Source organism: Passer montanus, unplaced genomic scaffold (genome assembly GCF_014805655.1).
Source record: "Passer montanus isolate IOZ18808 unplaced genomic scaffold, ASM1480565v1 scaffold23, whole genome shotgun sequence".
Classification (NCBI taxonomy): Eukaryota; Metazoa; Chordata; class Aves; order Passeriformes; family Passeridae; genus Passer; species Passer montanus.
In genome coordinates, this window is record NW_024366926.1 from 11,756,229 (window position 1) to 11,777,948 (window position 21,720).

The 21,720-nt window shown below is 43.5% G+C and overlaps 1 protein-coding gene across 41 annotated transcripts in view; it reads right to left on the reverse strand.

Annotated features, from left to right (window-relative positions):
- Positions 1 to 21,720, reverse strand: part of ANK2 (ankyrin 2) — a 282,700-nt gene that overhangs the window by 4,892 nt on the left and 256,088 nt on the right. For 30 of the 41 annotated variants that reach the window (XM_039710589.1, XM_039710587.1, XM_039710585.1 and 27 more), the window contains 10 exons: positions 12,746 to 12,820; positions 12,224 to 12,355; positions 11,694 to 11,840; positions 10,259 to 10,517; positions 8,275 to 8,554; positions 6,736 to 6,828; positions 6,241 to 6,324; positions 5,083 to 5,247; positions 4,129 to 4,311; positions 3,159 to 3,250 (listed from right to left, as the gene is read on the reverse strand). In XM_039710589.1, the coding sequence (XP_039566523.1) occupies positions 3,159 to 3,250; positions 4,129 to 4,311; positions 5,083 to 5,247; positions 6,241 to 6,324; positions 6,736 to 6,828; positions 8,275 to 8,554; positions 10,259 to 10,517; positions 11,694 to 11,840; positions 12,224 to 12,355; positions 12,746 to 12,820 (1,510 nt within the window). Of the gene's footprint in view, positions 1 to 3,158; positions 3,251 to 4,128; positions 4,312 to 5,082; positions 5,248 to 6,240; positions 6,325 to 6,735; positions 6,829 to 8,274; positions 8,555 to 10,258; positions 10,518 to 11,693; positions 11,841 to 12,223; positions 12,356 to 12,745; positions 12,821 to 14,197; positions 19,922 to 21,720 lie in introns of all 41 variants that reach the window. The other 11 variants (XM_039710549.1, XM_039710551.1, XM_039710555.1 and 8 more) reach the window with 2 other exon arrangements.

The window sequence follows — 21,720 nt, forward strand, 5'->3', positions numbered from 1 at the left end:
CAAAAACCCCTGCGAATGCCGTTAAGCGAGCACAAAAAAACCTCCAGCAAATACCGCTAAAACCGCTAAACCCCGCTAATACCGCTAAGTGAGCAAAAACCCCTGCGAATGCCGTTAAGCGAGCACAAAAAAACCTCCAGCAAATACCGCTAAAACCGCTAAACCCCGCTAATACCGCTAAGTGAGCAAAAACCCCTGCGAATGCCGTTAAGCGAGCACAAAAAAACCTCCAGCAAATACCGCTAAAACCGCTAAACCCCGCTAATACCGCTAAGTGAGCAAAAACCCCTGCGAATGCCGTTAAGCGAGCACAAAAAAACCTCCAGCAAATACCGCTAAAACCGCTAAACCCCGCTAATACCGCTAAGTGAGCAAAAACCCCTGCGAATGCCGTTAAGCGAGCACAAAAAAACCTCCAGCAAATACCGCTAAAACCGCTAAACCCCGCTAATACCGCTAAGTGAGCAAAAACCCCTGCGAATGCCGTTAAGCGAGCACAAAAAAACCTCCAGCAAATACCGCTAAAACCGCTAAACCCCGCTAATACCGCTAAGTGAGCAAAAACCCCTGCGAATGCCGTTAAGCGAGCACAAAAAAACCTCCAGCAAATACCGCTAAAACCGCTAAACCCCGCTAATACCGCTAAGTGAGCAAAAACCCCTGCGAATGCCGTTAAGCGAGCACAAAAAAACCTCCAGCAAATACCGCTAAAACCGCTAAACTCGCTAATACCGCTAAATGAGTAAAAAAACACGCTAAACCCCGCGAATGCCGTTAAGTGAGCACAAAAAAACCTCCAGCAAATACCGCTAAAACCGCTAAGTCAGCGCGAATACCGCCAAAAAAAAAACCACACACACAAAAAACCCACAAAGAATGACTGTGGAAATACCGCTAAACCCGCTAATACCGCTGAGCAAAAAAAAAAAAAAAACCCCGGAACCCCCCAATCCCGTAAAGTGTGGAAATACCGCTAAACCCGCTAATACCGCTGAGCAAAAAAAAAAAAACAAACCACGGAACCCGCGAATGCCGCTAAGTGAGCGCGAAACCAGCAAATACCGCTAAAACCGCTAAGTGTGCGCGAATACCGAAAAAAAAAACCCACACAAAAAACTTACACACAAAACTCCACAAATAACACAGTGACTGTGAAAACGGCAATTACCGCTAAAACCGCGAATGCTGCTAAGTGAGCTCTCTAATAACGGTAAAAGCCTGACTACCGCTAAATGAGCACGAAAACATCAACTACCATGAAAACTGCTGTGTGAGCGCAAAAAATCTCTAATACCACTAAAACATCGAAACTCGTGAATACTGCAAAGTGACTGCGTGAATACAGTGGGGGAAAAAAAACCTGCAGAACCCGCGAATACCACCGAGAGCGAAAAACTGCGGGATACTGCTAAATCCAGGAAAACTGCTAAGTGAGCATGAATGGCACTAAGGGGTGCACCGTAGCACTAAGGGTGCGATATTGCCGTGAAAGGGAGCGCAAATGGTGCTGAGTACAAATGGTGCGAGGGGGAAGTGTCTCAGTCACCCACTCATCCTTCATCACACCGTCATCACTCATCTATCTATTTACTCGCCATCATCCAGTCATTGATCTGTTCTCCAGCACCCAGCCATTGTTCCTTCATCTTTATTTTCCATCATTCATTCATCTCATCCATCGATTCATTCATTCTCCATCATCCACTCCTTTATCATCAACCACTCATTTAATCATTCTTCATCATTCATCCATTCTCCAGCCATTGACCTGTTGGTCTAGCATCCCTCCATTTATTCATCATCTCTTCATTCCTTAGCATCTAGCCAGTCATTCAGCATCCAGCCATTAATTCTCCATTATCCATTCATTCAGCCCTTCATTCATCACCTGCATCCCAACATTCATCATCCATTCTCTGTCATTCATTCATCCTATGCAGTCGTTCATGCCTTCAGTCATCCATCATCCACTCAGTCCCTCCCTTCATTCATTCTCCATCACCCACTCATTCATCCCTTTATCCACTCTCCAGTCATTCATTCATCCCACCCATTCCTTCATGCATTCATTTAGTCTCTATCATTCATTGTCCATTCATGCAGCCCTTAATGAAGAGGCTTTATCATCCAGATGATTCTTTATCATCCAGTCATTCTTCATCCATTGATACATTCATCCTATGCATCCCTTTGTCCATCATCCATCCATTTATTCATTCTCCACCCATCACCTATTTATCTGTCATCCTCCATTTATTCATCATCTGTTCATTCCTGGTCATCCTCATCCAGTCATTCATCCAGCCATTAATTCTCCATCACCCATCTGTTAATCACCATCATTCTCCATTGTAGCAATGATATTTTATGAAAAATCCTTTGCTAGTATTTTTCTCCTGAGAAGCTTCAGGAAGGAAATGTCAACAATTAACTATCTGCTGCTGTGGAATGAAACAGGTGCATCTGTGATTGGTGCATGCTGGTTGTTTCTAATTAATGGCCAATCACAGTCAGCTGGCTCAGACTCTCAGAGAGTCAGGAGTCCTGTTATTCAAGGACTCCTGATGAATCCTGTTGTCTGTTCTTTTAGTATAGTTTTAATGTATCATTTTAATTTAATATATATCATAATATAATAAACCAGCCTTCTGAAACATGGAGTCAAGATTCTCATCTCCACACATGGGATATCCAGCACACTCCATCATCCATTATCCAATATCACCTATTTATCAATCAACCCTTCATCATCCATTCATTCCCCATTGTCCATTTATTCATCATCCCATAACTCATTCATCATCTATTTATTCCCTATTATCCAGTCATTCACCATACATCCAATAATTCTCCTATATTCATCATCCCTTCATTCATTCCCCACCAGCCATCCATTCATTCTCCATTCAATTAGAACTATGCTACTTTGCTAAACTTGTAAAACTGTAGAAAATAAATAGCAGCCTTTGTATTAACTCCCGTACCAATGTTGTGTGGAAAGTGTTTTATTTCCGTGTTCTGTACGCTATCACCGCTGCCAGGTTAGTCATGCTTTAGTACCACTGCAACTAAAGCTTAGCAAGGCACTCACTGCAATCCACTCCTGTGACTGTGTTAATTCGTTTGCAGTAACACTTCATCAGCTTGCCAAGACAAACCTTTTAATTACTGATCCATCGTCTTTCTTGATTTCTTTCTCTACCAAAGCAGGGACTTGCACTGTCATGTGGTGACCTGTATAGCTCAAAGCCTCCAATGAAAACACAAACTTCAAATTACAACACACCCAAAACACCTGGAGCTCTTCCTACCTTAGTCCTTCATATTCACACAATCCAATGCTGAAAAAATGCTGAACAGGCACCTGTAAGAAGCAACTGCATCCTTTCAAGCATCCCTCCCTCCTGCAGACACATGGCATACAGTGTCTCCTAGGGGGCAGTTTCATTTCAGCAAAGATTGTAGCAAAGCATGGTGCAGTAGTGGCTCCAGACTTGTGGATTTACAGAGACAGTAGCTGGGTGTTAAGTGCTCCTTCCCAAGCCGTCTCTGAACTTTTACCAGACAGTTCTTGGCCCTTGTTTGGCCTCTGTGAGAAAAAGGGGACCAGGCTGCTGGTCACAAAACCCAAAATACATATCCACGTCACCTATTGCTGCACAGCTTTTGTTCTATTTATCTGTTTTTAAGTATTTATTTCAACAGCTAAGACATGCTAATAAAGGGGACAAGAGACTGGATGCAGGGGAGGAACACATCTATTTAGCCAGGGTGGGGGCTTAACTGTAGCCACTTCTATAATAACCTCTACAGTGATAACACAGGAATGAACTTTAACTGCACTCACACCCAAGACTTCTAAGAATTTCACACAAAGCCTCCATGATGTTTTCTTTTAGTCTTAGCAAGCATCTTCGCTAATTCTGCAATGCCAGCTTTCACTATACACTGTTTATACATGCATATTTTTGTAACTTTGCTGAGTATAAGAATAGAGTTACCCTCAGCTTAGGACCCGCCAGCTGAGTCTGCTGGGCCACCAGCTTTGGTTTTCAGGAGAATAGACTTTGTCCCTGGGGTTGTGACCATACTTGCTGTACTGCTGTAATATATAAAAGTTATTTTTACCTCTTCAAAGTCCTCTTTGGCTGATGGAAGATCAGAAGCCAAGCTGGCATCCCCCAGGTGTTTCTCCGTCCTCTCTCCATGCACTACAGTGGTCTTTATGACCTTGCTGACTTTCCGGCCCTCCACTGGTTCGGACTGGAATTTGGAGGCACTAGAGAGAATGGCAGGTTCTGACAGGGTCACCTGGAAGGTTAGAAAGCACAAGTGAGATGGACATGAATTCCACACTTCATGATGTTCACTGGCCCAATTAACTGCTGTGTCCATGGGCTCCACAGGGTAAAATGTAGATCTGTTAGGGTCAGCTTACTGGAAAGAAAAAGAAAAAAACAAAACAGGAAAAAAGGAAAAAAGAAAAGAAAAAATGAAAAAGAGGAAAAAGGAAAAAGGGAAAAAAATTAAGAAAAGTAAAAACAAAAAAGAAAATATAAAAAAATTTCAAAAAAGAAAAAAGGAAAATAGAAAAAGGGCAGGGGGGAACAAGGCTCTTCTTTCTTGTTACTTTATTCCTAAAGAATTACTTAATTACTTCTGATGAGTAATTCCTGCAAGCAAAAGTATCAGTGATGTATTTTACAATTCCAATAACTGCTTGCTGCACGTTGGTTTTGGCCCAGCACTGCTGAAGGCACACTCCATTTCCAGCTTCTGGTCCTCCCTCACAACTTGGTTGTGCTGATCCAACTGCCTGTAGGGCCAGACAGTGAAGTACAGCAGGAAGGCACTTACCTTTTCAGACTGTTTTTATTTTTAATTACCTGGCTCTAAAGCAGTTTTGGTTTAAATCATAGATATTTTTAGCCTCTTCAAAGCAAGAACAGACCAGCAAGGTAAACTTACTGTAACTAGGGGGTTCTAGAACTGAGCGGCAGAATAAACATGCAAAGCTGCAGTGGTTAAGAGCCCTGCTGGGGTGCTGCTGCTCTGTGCCACGCTGGACAAGGCACACCCTACCTCTGAGTGCTCACTGTCACTCTTCAGCACAACTCGCTTCACCACTTTGGAATAACCATCTCCCTCTTGCACAGTGACGGGGGCTTGCGGTGCTCCCTGCATTAGCACCTCCTCTTTTTCCGTGCCATCTGGAGCAACGTATCGCCGGATGATCTTCCGAGTCACCTGAAGGAATGGAGTTTAGTCTCCAAAGACACAGCAGTAAAATTTCCTCTCTGTAATCTACCTAGTATTGGCTACTCAAAGGACATTTTGTCCTGTATGAAAGAACCTGCGTAGATGGTTCCATGTTCTATTCCTCACCTCCTACTCAAGAGACTCATCTGGTGCTAAAGCTCTCAAGGCACTGGCTGGCCAAAGCAAGAAGAGAATTACAGGGTTCAAGATGTGAAATTGCTCAGGAGGGTGGGTGTGCATCGTTCTGTGGATGACCCAAACCTCTGCCTGGCACAGTTCAAGGCACAGAAATTTCACACTTGCCTCTGTGCAATGAGACCAAGCAATCTTTGGCTGGGGGGTTTATTCTACCAGGAATTCAAACAGGTTCCAGAGATAGCCTATCCAGCTGAAGGGGTGAGATGTCTTCTCAGAAGATGAGGTTTGCCACCGTCCCAGCTCAGCCAAGTCGGAAACCAAATCACTGAGCACCAAGTTGTCAGATAAAGAAAAGAGCACAGAAGTTCCCCTTTCACTTCCATGCTGTGCAGAATTTGTTTTTCAAAGCAGGATCTGATTTTGCAGATCTAGACTCTGGGTTTATCTGATTCTTACAGACCCAGCCTTCCTTTGCTTTCTTTAGGACAGGCAAACAAACAGATAAGATTGCAGTGGAGTGGATTTTTTTGGTGGGGTTTTTAAAAAAGAAATAAATAACTTTCTTCTAAAATATGTGGATCTATGCAGAATTTTCCTTGGCTTTAAATGAAAGTTAACAAAATAGATCCTGTTAGGTTGTACACTGTAACAGTACAATTTTGAGAATCTAAATTACTGTTCAAACTTTGGTATCTCTCATGAGCTGAAATTCTCATTCCTTCCACTCTCTACTCTTCAAATCATGCCCCTTCACAGCAGAAAGTCTGGCATTTCTGTGGATGATTTTTCTTTCCTTTCCTTCCTGGAGAGGAAGAAGGTAGCAAGGGGCAGAACTGACAATACCTTCTTCACCACCATATGGCCATGTTCATCTGTGTACTGCTCTTCTGTGACCGTTTCTGGTGGCATTTCAGGCATACTATCAGCCTGTACAACAAAGAACAAAGCTGTGTGAAGCAAGGCCTTCATGTGGGTCTTGAAATAAGCCACTTCAACATCAGTTAATTGGTTACAGAATGAAAAAAATCAGCAATAGTTTTTTTGTTAGGAAAAAAACCTATTCTGCAAATAAATTCTTAAAAATGCATGCACAGAAAAGTGATGCCACAGCACACAGGCAAAGATAAGTTAGTTGACTTTGTTGTATACAGAGCTGACAAGTCTTCATCTTATTCCTGCCGAGGCATCTATGGAGTTTAGGGGTGGGTTAGCAGTGTTACTGTATTCCTAAGGTTTATCCAATGGAGATGCATTATTTGGGAGCATCCCAGCTTGAGGTGCAACACAAACTCAGGCCTAAGGCGGCACAGGCTCGTGCAGTCATTCAGCTCCCGGTACCTGAATGATCACCCGGCGCCGAATGACTCTGGTAGTGACCATCTCATCCTCGTCCGAGCTGAGCTCCAGCCCACCCAACTCCTCTGCTAACTCCTAGGGGAAGCATGGAAGCAGGACTTGTATGTTGTACTAGCAGCAGCTACAGCTTCTGTCTTCCTACACCAGCTCTGCAATTCCTACATTTTGCATATGCTTCCAGGGTTAATTACATAGAAAAATATGCAAAAGACTTTTAATCCTCCACAGGGCAAAGTACAGACTGCAGAGTACAGACAGTAGGACTAAGAGTATTGACAAGAGGACAGTGTAGCAGTAGCCTCAGAAAGATCAGGAATTATTAGTAACAAATGCTGAACTTGTCTATCCTGCATAAGGAAGAAATAAAAATTTAAACAAACACCTTGGATGACAAAGAGAGGCTGAAAAGAATCCATTGGGAAATAGCTGTAGTATGAAAACATAAAAGGGAAAATAAATAAGGGGGGGCGTGGTTGACAGCTGCTGTTGTTGTTTCACTTCAGTAAAAGTCTCAGAGGGAAAAAACAGTACATTATTTTGAGGGCGGCTGTCCTCCAGCAGCCCTTGTACTGGGCCCTGCTATAGATTCCCTTTCAATCATCTGAGACACTTGAAATTCCACTTTTCCCTGAGATCCCAGAGGCAGAGGTCTGAAACCTTCATTCTAGAGGTGATACCTTCAGCCACATAGCAGCAAAGAGAGAAGGCCTTGTTTCTAACGAACACATAGATGAAACAATTTCTGCCTCAGTAAAGCTGCACCTTCTCCGCTCTAACTTTACTTATAAAGCTAATTTCCTACCCAAGGATGCCTTCTCCTTTTATTCCACTTAGAACAGGCAAAGCAAGCTGTTTATTCTTAAACCTTCATCTGCCAGGAAACTAATTCTCCACTAACAGCCATATGGTTACTCTCTTTCCTTGCTGGTGGATGTCTTTCCCTCTCTGAATGCTGCCATGAAGTCCCTTGTCTCACACAAGGCAAGACTTATCCTGTACAGTTTTTGATATCCTCCACTCTCTTGGTGCTGTATCTCTTTACTGCCTGTGTGCTACATAAACACCATTCTTCCAGTCAGTGCATCCCTAGTACTCTGCAGTGCACCGCTGTCTCTTTTCTGTCTCACGGACTTTAGAGACCTTTCACCCCACTTCTCATGCTATTCTGGGCTAGCATTGCTTTTCTTTATGAGCTTCACTGTTATTACTTTGTCCACAATACGTCTGTTTCGGTTTGTCTCTGGCCCTGTTACTGACACTCTCAAGCACAGATAGAACTGCCACAGGACAAAGGAGGGTAGAGCAGAATCAGAATTACCAGCCTAGACTTTGGGATCTGGCGTTTGCTTCAACTTAGAAAATCTCAGGAGAAAAGCCTTTACCTGACCCTTTAAACCACAGAGGGAAGGGGGAAAAATTCAGTGCCAGATGCAAATTAATTACAAATATTCTTAAGAAATGAGCGAGTCCTAAAAATTGGTTTATTGCATCAATTACATTGAGGCAAAGTTGTTGATTTACCTTTTCTAAAGATTCCTCTTCAAAGCCCCTTCCAGACTTCTCCATCTGCTCCTCAGTGGACTCCACTATCATGAGACTAGATCTCCTTGGAGAGAGGCTTTCTCTGTGGAGCTGGGGGTCCTCAGGCTCCTGGATGATGGGGGAGTCTCCTCTCTGCACAGGGGACGGAGGCTGTGGGGGGGCTCTCTGCGCCTCTCCCTTTGCCGTGCTCGAGTGCGCAGATTTTCCGCTCGCTGCTGTTCCAGCTCCCATGGACTGCTCAGCTCCTGGAGTCGTGACACTGTGAATTACAGGTCCAAGTGAGTAATCACCTTGCACTGCTTCCCCATTTCCAGCAATGGAACATTAGGCACTGACTTTGTATTGTTATGTTTTCTGTTGTTTGGCAAGTCTAGAAATAACTGATACTCCTTGACAGGAGCTACAGAGCAGTCTGTCTGGGAATGCTACTTATCTTCCTGAGCAAATCTCTAAATGGATATCCAACTCTTCCATGCGAGTCTGCAAAACCTGGTATTTGTAAAGTATTTCAGAGAGCTTTGCTTTCACTTGTGCCCTCATATCTCTACATACCACCATTTATTTTTTTTTTAGTGGGAGAGCCTGGATCACTAGAGAAGGATGTGAGGCACCTACAACACTGAGCACAAGCCGTGCAGCTGCAAAGAGAAAAAAACAATTTTCATGTAGAATTCTGGAGCTTTAGCAAACAGAAATTTAGTAGAGGTTCAGGTTTTCTTTGTAATGGTATCTTTACGGTTGAACTCTGATTCATGATTAATTGCTACCCCAAGTTAATTAAACCTATTATTATATGTGTTACTATGTAATACATATGTAAGGGAAATACATCTAATTCCAGCAAATATACATTCAATATTGTTGTATATTTCCTCTTGGAGCATGTCCCTTACATGTTCCTATTTAAATCTAGCCCAATTTTCCACCTAGTTCAAACTACAACTGCAGTGTAGTGAAATTCACGTCGTTATTACTCTCATGTACTGTTGGCACTATTGTCTCAAAGTATTCTCTGTTCCTCAAAGAAATTCATTTCCTGAAGCAAATCCTTAGTGAGCATTGGTATTTTTGCCTAACACTGCAGCAGAAGCTTTCCTAGATGGCAGTTTCTGTCTCCCACACTCTCTCCCAGCATACCCTGAGCAAAGGAATCCCCCTAAGTGCATTTGCTGGACTCAGCTGCCCTTTGACTGCTGGGAGCTGCATCTCCACATCAAAGCTAATAATCTCCAGGAAAATCACTTATTTGGATATGGATTCTTGGTATTTTGCTGGCTTATCAATACCTGACTCTACCCTGCAGAGAGGTCTCAGCATGGGCACATAATCAGGGAAGGCTGTGGAGAAATAAACATGATCTATTTCAAATTCCATTCCAAATTACACCAACCCCACTGACATCCCCACCTCAGAATTCAAGTTTTTGCTTCACAGGTCCTCTGTGTGTACTCTGTCATGTGTTATTCCTGTAAGCTCTTGTGTCTTGCCTCTGTAACACCCCATTTCTGCTCCTTTGGCCATCTGAAATGCACTTGGTACACGTCCAGTTCTTAATAGGTAGTTATGGGTTTTGTTAGTAATTATTAAATTGAAAAAAATTGCCCCCATTGAAAAAGCTATCCTGAATCTGAAGAAAGAGTTCTTTTGGATTACTTTCATTAATATGTCATCATTTGTCATCCAAGACATGAGGACTGAACACAGACATAAAACCCCCTTCACTTCTCTATTAACCCTCTTTTCTTTCCTACATACTAGACAGTTACTGCTTTGTACTCACAGTGACGACTGACTTTCTTTCCTCAGCCTTACGGCTTCTTCCATGGATTAAAAAGTGAAAACCACAATTTGAGAGAAATTCTAGTGTGTTCATAAGTTTCAAAGGCAACTGTAAAATCCTCTTATTACACAGAGAAAAGAGGACCTGTTCCCTATGGCTTCATCCTGGTCTTTCGGCACTTACAAGTATTCCTGTTGTGAAGCAGATGGTTTCCCTGAGAATTCAGTTTCTACTTGTTCCTTGTGTGCTTGCCTCAGAAGCTCAGCCATGGACACTTCGGCCTCACTCCTGGGAGTACTGTCGTGGAACGGGGAGTAACTGACAGACACGTCTTCCTCGGAGACCAGAGGGGGGTGCTCACTTGGCTCGCTGTCCTTAGAGAGCCTCTGCTGTTCTTGCTTGTGTCTCGAGCTGTACACTTCCTCTTGCAGTGCTGAAAACCCTTGCCAAGGCAGAGAGATGAGAAATATCCTTACAAGTCTGACCAGAATGCCCAAGTCCTTCCCACGCTCCGTGTGCATTGAAAATCCCCAGGCACAACACGTCACCTGAAGTTCTTCAACACCTTGAGTGGGAGGGCACCTGGCCTCTAGGAGTAGCCCAAGGCATGCTGGATTACCACTACTCCAGCCAGATTTGGACAGAAACAGGCAAAATAACATTCACCCGGAAATTTACCTCAAGTAATTGTGCTTGAAACCCTCCAAGTTTAGAAGAAGATTCACAACAGATTTTTTTTCCAGCTCAGTAGGATAGATTTTTGTGACTTTTCCCCCCCATATTCATTATTTATCTGCTTCTGGAAAAATCAACTATACAAAAAAAGATGAAAACAATTCATAGAGGGCTAGGTGGAAGAAGTAGCTCATCTATGTGCCATAGTCAGTGGAAACCTAGTGAACTCTGAAGAACAAATTGGGGGGGAGGTGGGGAACAAAAAAAGCATGTACTGAATTTGAGGTGGACAGAGAGGTTAACCTTCTAAAATGACTTGGCTGTGATATGAGAATGATAATTGTTACAAACAACCTTCTATTCCTACATTTTCTTCAAGACTGGGACCTTCACAGCTGTCTAATATGCTTCAATATAGAGTTAGGCACCCAAAAGTGTCACTTCTGGAAAAGAGGATTTTATGCCAAATAATTTGGTGGTGTTTTTTCAGTTTGCAACCACTGGATCTAATCCACTGAACTTTCCAACTTAAGAAATGCAATAGCATCCTAACAGAATTACAATATCCTGGATACTCAAATCCAAAGGGGTTTTCTGCAAAAGCACAGAGTAGTTTCCCTTTTTAATATCTTGGTCAAATTCTAGTACAAATTTCTGAACTCTCATGAAAGCACTTGTATAAGCAAAAAACCAAACCCCAAGGTAAACTGGGCAAACATTGCTGGCCACAGTGTTTGCTTCTGAAGAATTAGCTAAAGTTCTTCCACCAGGTGAAACGTGACCCTTGTGATGCCGTGCTTGCATCCATTCACATTGTCCATGCTTTCAAAACAGGACTCCAGCGCTCTGTCTCACGAGCTGACAGATGAGCCTGGGCCAACACTCCAGAGCAGAGCGATGCTTGGAGAGGCACCCTGGGCAGCTTGGGTCGGGAGCCGCTCACCTTCACTGTGGTCCAGTGCCAAGGACCGCTCGGTGTCCGCGTACGCGCGCGTGCCCTGGCCCTGCACGGGGTCTATGCCGCTGCTCTCCATCAGGTGAACGATGTCCATGCGGTTGATTTTCGTCAGACACTGCGTCAGATTGGTATCTGTGCCATTGGAAGGACACGTGCAGCTCAGTTAAGAATCAAGCACATTCCCTCCCTTCTCCATAGGAAGGGCATATATAGGAGACTGACTGATGTTGTATATAAATTATACATATATTTAGAAGCAGTGCTATGTAAAATCTAAAAGAACCAAACGGCTGCCTGTAAAAACTAGCACTCTGGTTTTTTTTTTTCCTTTTAACAAATTTGCTGAGTTGCTGTGTTATACAGACAAGACTAGAAACAACACTGAGTAAAATCCATGGTCACTGCTCATCCTTTCTGTAGCCTAAATTTTCCCCAAATTTTCTTCGTACTTACAACACCCTTGTCACCTCAGCTAGCAGATTGGAGTCAGTTACACACAATAACTGCAGACAAACCTGTTGCATGTTTCCCATCCCTTTCAAGCCAGTATTTGAGGAGTGCATGGCTCTGGTCTTGAAGAGAATTGGGATTTTCAATTCGGATCTGGTGAATTTGCTCCTCTGTGAAGTCCAGTTCTCTTGCTAGCTCTGAAAAAGAAATCCATCTCTGTAAAGAGTTCTCCTCCTACTACTACTCCCTTGGTCTAACTTCATTCAAAGAAAGAAAAGTAAATGTCCGTGAATTACAGTTTAACCCCAAAACCTGAGAAAACATTTCCATCTCGTTCCATGTTACTTTCACTTGTCCCCACTATCATTTGCTGCCTCAAGTCTATTAAATCCACCATATTAAAGCGACTGTTTAGAGCAGGTTCCTTTGTTAACCCATTTAGGACTCTTAGTATCCCAAACAAAATAAGCTTCTGAAATATTTTTCTAAAACATCTTTAGATAATCAGAAAATCATCCAAAATAAACATGAGAGGAGTGAGGACCATTCCCCTCCTTTCTCTCTGTAGCAGAAAACATGCACTTTACCTGTCCAGCTGAATCCAAGATGATCTGCAATGTGAGCCAGTCTTTCCTCTGTCCTTTCCTGATCATCCTGTTGATCTAAAGGTCAAAGAGAGCTGGAAGTTGCCTTTTGCAAGTTAAAAACATTTCCATAGGAGAGAGCCCAAGAAGGGAAAGCGCTGTTTTTTCCTAGCTGCTGTGTCTAAATATGGACAGGCTGTGTAACTCAAGTGAGGCTTGTAAACCCCTAGGTTCAAAATGAATCCAAAAAGCTTGGTTTCTTGAAAAGCACAGGACTATCTAGTTTTTCTATTTGGAAATCAGTTTTTCATGTGAAAACCTAATCTAGGACTGAAGCACCTACAATGCCTATTTTGGCCAGGCATTTTACTCTAAAACTTCATTGTAACGTTCAGTTGAACACTTTGACTAAGTCAAGAACCACAGTTTCCATGCCTCCTTAGTAAATGCCAGGGTTGAAGAATTCACTGGGACCAGTGCTTCTGATCACGTTCTTTCTGTTGTAAGGCAAGTTTTGTTCAAACAGTCCATACAGCATGTCAGATTATGGTCTATATTTGAGATACTGTTAATTTTAGTGTCTTTGACCCTTTGGACAGGGAGTGAGACAAAATACTGACAGTGAAGGCAAGGAAAAATCAGATAGTCATTTGTCAGTCCTCATTCACTTCACTAATGGTGAGACTGACAGCTCCTCCCATCCCCTGAGCTAATTTTAGGATGGTGGACTTTGAGTTTTGATTTTCCCTGAATGCACACGTGAACTGCGACACCTCCGAATCAGGAAATTGCTTAGGGTTCGTGATATGCACGTGTCATTCCGGCTCTGATTTCCATGAGGGCTACTCAGTATTAGCACACAAGTAGGCAAGAGGAAAACCCACACCAGAAAATGTGTACTACAAGAGTTACTGGTGACTCAGAGTTTTCTTCAGACACAGACTGTCAAAAAAAAGGAACATAAAAAGCATCATTATTTAAAACTCCTGCAGATCTCATTGTGTACCAACTCAAAAGTCTCTAAATTTGCCTGTCTTGCTTTCAACTGATGTCCAAGCATTTCATTATTAGTAGAAGTTAATAGCTAGTAATAGGGCCAGGGAAAGTCAAAAGCCAAAACGTGCATGACCTAAGCAATCAGTTTAATGACAAAACCATACATATTTCTAGAAGTGTTTTTGCTTATTAAGGTAACACTTCCCATAAGCATTTATGGTTTGCAATCTTGAGATCGTTTCACAGACAAGAACACAGACACAAGACAAAAAAATCAAATACGGCTCACAAGGGAAAAAAAAAAGCACAACTAACCACCAAAAGCTGAAAAGAAAATGCCACACACATTACACCTGTGCACAAACACACACACACACGCACACACCAAAGAAAACAAAGAACAAAAGAGTTTAATTCATGACATGCGTCGCACAGGGAATCCCAGTCGTTGGCAAATACCTTCAGCACGGTCATGGACATTTTCGTCAGGGATACGTTCAATCTGAGTCTCTACAGACTCATCCCAAATGGGTCTGATGTCAAAGATGTCTTCAGGAACTGACTGCTGAGTGTCACTGGATGGCACATTTTCAATAACTGAAACTTCTAGGGCACTACTGCTTTCATCATCTGAAACTAATTCTTGTTCTCTCTCTGACTGCGTGAGTCTTTCCACTAATTTAGAAGCTTCATCACTAATTTCTTCAAAAAACTCTATAGAGTTTTTGTAAAGATCAAAAAAATGGTCCTTACTTTCTTTTGTGGGACTAAAAGCACTGCGGGAGCCTGTAGCACTTCTGCTTTTAACTGGCAACCGTGAAGAAAATACCTTCGATCTTGCTGTTGTTGCCTCATCTGAGTCTAGCTCAAACTTCATCTCACTCTCCCTCTCCCTGGCCTCTGCCTCTGCCTCAGCATAACTCCTAGCTTTGATGGAACGTTTGGGTTTTGGGTCCACGGGACTACTGGTGTCAGATTCCGATTTACTGCGGCCGTCTGGCTTTGCAGGGACTGCGCTCGTCACGTCGAGCACTTTGGGTGATTCTGGCCTGCGGACGGACGTGTCCGTGTATGGGTGTTGTGGTTCAGCTTTTTGGAAAGCAGCTTTCACGGGAATTTTAGACTTTGGTTTCGCTTGGTCATCTTTTCCTTCACACTGCAAACTGTCCAGGAAGTCATCCGGGGAAAGGCTCTCGTTTTCCGATTGTTGCGAGGATTGCGATGCAGCAGCAGCTGTTCTTACAGGGATTTTGGATTTGCTTTCACAAGAAGGCACACTCTCCATTAGAGCAGTGGGGATTTCAATCACAGATCTCTGTTCCTCTGGGGAAGAGTCTGGGGACTCCTCACCCTGTTCAGAACTAACCAATCGAGTGACTTTGGAAAAATCTAATTCATCTTCTACCGCACACTGCTCGGGAGAGATGGGGCAAGGCACCTGACTGCTATCAACCATGTCAGTCTCCATTCTGGAGAGGGGCTCAGCTTCAGAGGCAGCAATTTCTTTCTTTGGTGATTTTGAAGAAGCTGAAATACCCATTTTAATTGGAATTCTGGATTTAAGATCTGTTTTTGCAGTGCCTGCACTGGCACCTTCACACATTTCTTCAGATCTATCACTAGACTCAGGTGATGGGGGTGAATATTTCAATGCATCTTGTTCTTGTATATCTGACTCCTCTGACTCTGATGGTGCAAACGGGTCCACTGACACCTTCAGCTTTGAAGATTCTGCCTCTGCTGCTTCTTTCACTTCTTCACATAAAGAAACTTCTTCCTGAGGCTCCTGCCCCACTTGGAAGAAGTGAAAGCTTTCATCTGGATAGTTCCTTTTGGTCATGTCAATTGCTCCACTTCTAGTCATCTCAAACAACTTGCCTTCCTGAAAAAGAAAAGGATTTTGTTCACTGAGTGGCGTCCCTTCTTCGGTGGGCGTCCTGGCCGGTGTCGTGTCAGGGGTTGTGCCTTGGGATCGCCTGTCTACCATCAACCCAAATATCTTCTGTTCCTCTTCTTTCACCCGAGCTTCAAAAGCTTCATCATCTTCACGTATTTCACTCCACATGTCAGAATCCACATCGGTTCTTGTGATGACAACCTGACCCCCCAGTTTTTCTGTTTCATCTCTCATATCCTCAAGGGCAGATTCAGATAATTTTGTTGATTCTGAGGTCGGAGACCCTTGTGATATTGTCTGAAATCCATCCTCTGGTTTGGGCTCTATTTCCATGTACACTTCCTCTGAAGAGCAATATTCATTGTCCGTGTTTCTGCTAAGTAAAGCTTCACCAGTCTGATCTTTCCCTTCTGCAATAGAACAGGTTTCCCTAGATAGCAGACTTCTACCAGATCCTACCTCACTTTCAGAGTCAATGAAGAAATGTCCAGAAGACACATTTTCATAAGGGCTCACTATATATGGAGCACTACCATCAGTGGCATCTGCTGCACAGCTGTCGAGCTCCCCTGTGTCAGTGATTAGGGACGAATACTCTGGTAAGGGCTCCTCAGCATGAGCAGCCCTGTGAGATGTCTCACAGCCTGTATCTGCTTTTTCTGAATCCCTTGCCAAAGCAGATTGGTCAGTGGTATCACCTTCGGCCAGTTTGCCATCGCATGGGACAGAGTACTCGGTGGTACCGTGTCCATGACAAAGACCATCTGCTTCTTCTGACACAGCTCCCATGGAAGTAAGATCACTGCGTGTTAACAGGGCCGTGGGTTTTACACCTTTTTCAGTAGCATCACACTGCCCCATTGTTAGTGAAGACTCAGCATGAACCTCTTTTTGAGAACTGTCACCAACAGAGTGACAGGGAGTACATCCAGATCGTGTGACCGGAGCATCGGGACTGACCATTTCACAGTCGCCTGTACCATCACAACATTTTGATTCTGCACTTTCTGCTGACGCACAACCATCGGAGGGACAAGTGCCCATGGAAGGCTTACAGCTGCGCCCAAGGATAAGCAGCTCCTCTTTGTCACCTTTGCCTGGTGCTTTAACCTCACCTATCCTGACAGAGCATGGCTGGGAATCAATGGGTTGGAAACCTGCTTCGTCAGGGCTAGAGCTGGAGTCAATACTAGATGGTAACGGTGAGGGTGGCTGCACTCGGATCACAGGCTCCATTAAGAGGCCTGAGTCAGCTTCTTTTTTGAGCCGAGTCAGTTCTGGCTCACTTTCAGAAGAGGAAGAACTCTTTCTAGATTCAGCAGCAGGTGTCACCACCGTGGGTATGCCTTTTTCTACTACAGTAGTTGGCTCCGATGCTTCAGCCTCCCGTGAGGTTTCTGAATTGGCAACCACAGAAGATTCATCTTGCTTACAACTCCTTTTACAATCTCTCTTCTGTTTTGCTTCTTGTTCCAATTCATCAAACATTTTGATTTTGGTCACCATTTTAAACATCTCTTCTTCAGGGGTGAATCTCTTCTTTGGTTCACTTTCCGAATCGTCCTCCGGTTCTTCATTGACTTCAGGGATGGTGGCTGACTTTGGTATGTCTGCCATTTTAGGTGTGATTTCATAGCTAATTTCTTCTGAACTAGGAGTTTCGGGGGAAATAGGGCTTTTCCCCGAACTCTCCATGAGGGATGTTTGCTCTAGACTGTCATCATCGGCACTTCCCTCAGGGTCACGGAGAATCCTGGAACGCACCGATGCCAGCTCTGGACAGGCTTCTGCTTTGCTATGAACAGATGGAAGAGGACCCTGCCCCAAAATACAAGCCTTCACTGTTGGTTCTACGGGGCTGCTTTCAAGGGAATCGCGGCAGGGGGACTCTTTCATAGGACTGGGCTCCAAAGAGTCGGGTGTTTTGTGTGATGAGTTATCTTCTAGCACTGGGCTTGCTTCCAGGGAGTCTTTATGACTTATAGTCAAAGAGTCATCTGCAACTGGACTAAAGCCTTCACTATCATGGCTAGCAAGTGAAAGTTCCAATTTCTGGGGACTTCTAACTGTAAGACGGCGTTCACAGGCTACATCTTTTTCTTTCTCTAAAGCAGTGTCATGTGTTTCAGAAGACTTAGTGAAATGTGCAGTGGTTCTGGATTCTTTATCCCTGCTAGTATCTTTCACAATGGAAGCTGAGCTACTTTCTTTAAGTTTATCAGCCTCTTCTTCAGAGGCTGGAGGTACATGCTCTTCTGATAAATGGTCAGAATGAGACTCACTAGTCGCGGTAACAGCATCTAGCTGCCTCTCAGTAATACCTTTTTCATCTTCCTTTGAGGAGAGTTCCTTCGTTGAACATGTTTCTGCTGTTGTGTGTAATTGAGCCACTCCTTTAGCATCTTCAATTTGCCCATCAGTTTTCTTTGGTGAGAATGAAAGGCTTTCTGGACTCGTTTCAGGAGTCTCTGCCAGACCCTCGTGCTTGTAACTTTCCTCCGAGCTGATCTGAGGGGTTCCGTCAAGTAGGCTGCCTGGAGAGTCAGCCACACCTTCGTGTTTAAGGCTCTCTGAGCTCCCATCAAGGGCAGCGCTTTGCAGAGAAAGAGCAGGAAGGAATCCATCTTTCCCATACTCTGTGGGAAAAGCAGCACCAAAAGGACTGGTCAGTACTTGCTCCAAGTTAACCTCTCCCTCCTCTGTCACTGAGAGGTGTCGGAACTGTTGGTATTTGTCGTTATCCTCCAGTTCTTCTTTAATGACATCAGAAAAGTCTGTTGAGGTTTTCCTGTCAGGGCTGATCTGGAAGTCAAGATCTCCCTGATCGTCAGAAGTCCTGCCCTTTCCAGCCGCCGTTTCTTTGGCACTTTCAGCAGCCATTACTGGAGGGAGAGGTTGGATTGGCTTTTTGCTGCTCTGCTCTTTTGCTTGGTCTTTGCCACTAGCTTTTTTGGCAGTTTCGATAGTGGAAGTTTGAGTTTTTCCTTTCTTTGATTGTGGCTCTTTCTCTGCTTTTGACACCACACTTGGTTTGTCCTTCTGTTTGTCTGTCTTGAGGTTTGACACTCGCTTTGTTTCACTCTGCAAAGGAATTGTTTTCTTGCGGGGAGTTTCCTTCTCAGGGGCCTGTTGCTTCTGCTTGACAGATTTGTGTTCAAAGAGTCCGGAAATATTCTTGGACGGGTCTTGCCCTGACTGGAAGGCTTTCATTAGTTCCCGAACAGACATGGTCTCTTCCAGTCTCTCTGTCTTAGAAGAAGGTGAGACGGGTGGCTGGACTTTGTGTGCCACCGGCTTTTTGACTTGCACTGGTTTTTTAGGCGCCTTTTCGGCAGGGCCTTCTTTTGCCTGAACTCTGACGGGCAGTTTTGACCGTACTTTTTGCTCATCTTCTACTCGTTTCTGAAGAGCTTTCACTTTATCTTTTATTGACCCAATGGGAGTTTCCTCGATAACAGGGGACACAGCTTTAGGCTCTGGAGCACCTGTGACCTTTAGGCCAGGCTCCCCAGCCGGTGCCTCGTCTGCAGTGAGCTTAGGCAGTTTCAGTTTCTCTCCACTGCTGTGCACCTTGCCTTCCTTTGGCTTTGGCTTTTCTCGCAGTTTTGCCCTAAGGGGCTTTTTAACTTCTGTGGCTGCCTTCTGTTGCTCCTGCGAGCTTGGTTTCCCAGTTTTTGGAGAATCTTTTCCTTTTTTTTCAGAATCCCTGCTTGCTGCTACAGCTTTGATTTTCTCTTCTACTACCTCCTCTTGTAAGGCCTGTGGCTGTCCCTCATGAAGAGAAACGTGTGTTTTTAAATCCTCTGCACCTGTCACGTCTGGCTCCCCTTTCTTTGTTGTCCCTTTGTCTACCCTGACTTCTACGTGGCTCAGCTCTGTGACTTCTGATGGAGCATTTCTCCTGGCCTCTTCAATTTCTTCATCGCTGACAATGATCCATTCTTCTTCTAAGGGTTCTTCTCTGGAAAGGGACTTCTGCAAAACACATTCTTCTCTGGTGTAGGATCCGCCTCTCAGAATTTCATTTACTTTTTCTAAGTCCTCTTTCACTCTTTCAACTATTTCAAAAGGTTCTCCTGGCTCTTCTTCAGCGGACTTTTCAAGATCTTTCACCTTAATGGAGCCTGATTTATCAGAAGGGTCACTTGTCAGGATGGCAGTCATTTTGATCAGATCTTGTTTCATCTCAGAAACTTCAGACAACAGGTCTGGACTGGCTAGTACAGGGACTTCGTTAACCAGATGGCTTTTCAGGACAGATGTTTCTGTAGATTCTGTCTCGTCATCTTTGATGAGAATGAAAAACATTGAAAGTAAAATGGAAATCAAAAATAGAGATTGGAAAATGTAATCAGGACTGAATGACAGTCTTTGACTGTTGTGGTAGGAAGGTCAACAAAATGGGCCGGGAATGGTGGATCCACAATATCTGAGGGTACAAGAGCAAAGCAAAGCTAACGGGGGATGGGAAAAAAACCAACTGAAGAGGAAAATGGCAGGAAATAACTTGCTTCACTTTATCTCTAGAGCACAACCACACATACAGTATCAAAGCTGGAACAAACCAAACCAGGACACCACTAAAAAAACCCAAAACAACAACAACAACAAAATTTCAAATCAAAACCAGAAGAAACACAGTGAAGTTACACAAAGAGAGGCATCTCAAGATTGTTCAGATGTTACAGATCAATGTTCAAATAAAAAGAAAAACAAGAAAAAAGGGGGAAAGCATTAGAACTGATTGAAAGTCGATTTCCTCTAAGAGAAAGCCAGTGTTAGCAAACTGTCAGAATAACATTGGGTTAGCAGTTTTGTTTTTCTTAATGACCAAAATAAAAAGCAAAAAGTAATTCTGCAGTAATCTAAAATGTGATCAAATATGTAGAGATCTGAATCAGCTGCAAACCGGCATTTCATCTAAGGGGATTTCACACCTACACAATGAAACAAACAGGCTTTTGTTTTAAGAGGCATGGTCCTTTCCTTGGAACATCCTCATTGACAACTAATGAACTGACTGAGGAAAGAGAAGACAGAGAAGAAAAGGAGAGATAATAAGAAAAAACTGTGAATCAACTTAGAAGTGATTTCAGAGTTTTAAAAAATGTAATGTATGGCAACCCAAAGTCACAGACAGTCACACTAGACACATACGTACAATTCATGTAAGGCAAGTTATTTCCATGCAAAGCAAAGGTGTTGCAAATGCTGCTGGGTATGTAGCTTTGGTTAAAAACAGGAGCTCTAATAATTATTCATATAAATTAAAGGTACATGAAAATACTGTAAACATACTGTGGTGAAATATTTGTCTAATCTGGCAATCAATATACAGGAAGGTGGCTGCAGCTAATTCCCATTATGCCATAACTGCCTGCTGGTAATATTTCATTTCAGCAAGGACTAGCAGAAAATGGATATTGAACAGAACAAAACACTGGAGAACTGAAGCAAGTTACAAACAGAACACAATGCTTAGGAATCACAGATGGACATTTTCCCTTTAAAGGTAGCATGTCACATGGAACTGCACATTTCAGCACCCCAGTGAAAGTCAAAGAACTAATGCAAATAAGGAGACTTTAAGCAACACATAATTAGCTGCCTTTATTTGTAAAAAACATCCATTTTGCTATGCTGTTCTCCTGAGTGTAACGAATGCTAAATATTTGTGCTGTACATTAATTAGAGTCAGATTGCTGCAGGGTATTGTGGTGCTGAAAATGTGGTCTTTTGGTGCTGCTGCTTTACAATGAACTGTCTGGTGCATGCTGAAATGCCAGCCAGTAATTTTGTAAATTTGCAATATGTACTTTCATAAATATCAAATGGCTCTTCCACTGGCCAATAATCGAGTTAATCAGCCTGAAGCAAAGCAACTCCAGTGGGAAATAAATAGGAAGTGCTATCCAGACAGTATGTGGCTGGAGCAGGAACACTCACTGGGGCTCTCTGGGGCCCTGGCAGAGTAGGCAGTGAGGAAGCAGCAGGAGGACAATGCAAGACATTGCACTTTAACTGCAGAGGAGGCGAGACATCGCACTCCAAACTGGAGACAAGGCAGATGTCCTGCTTTTCCTGA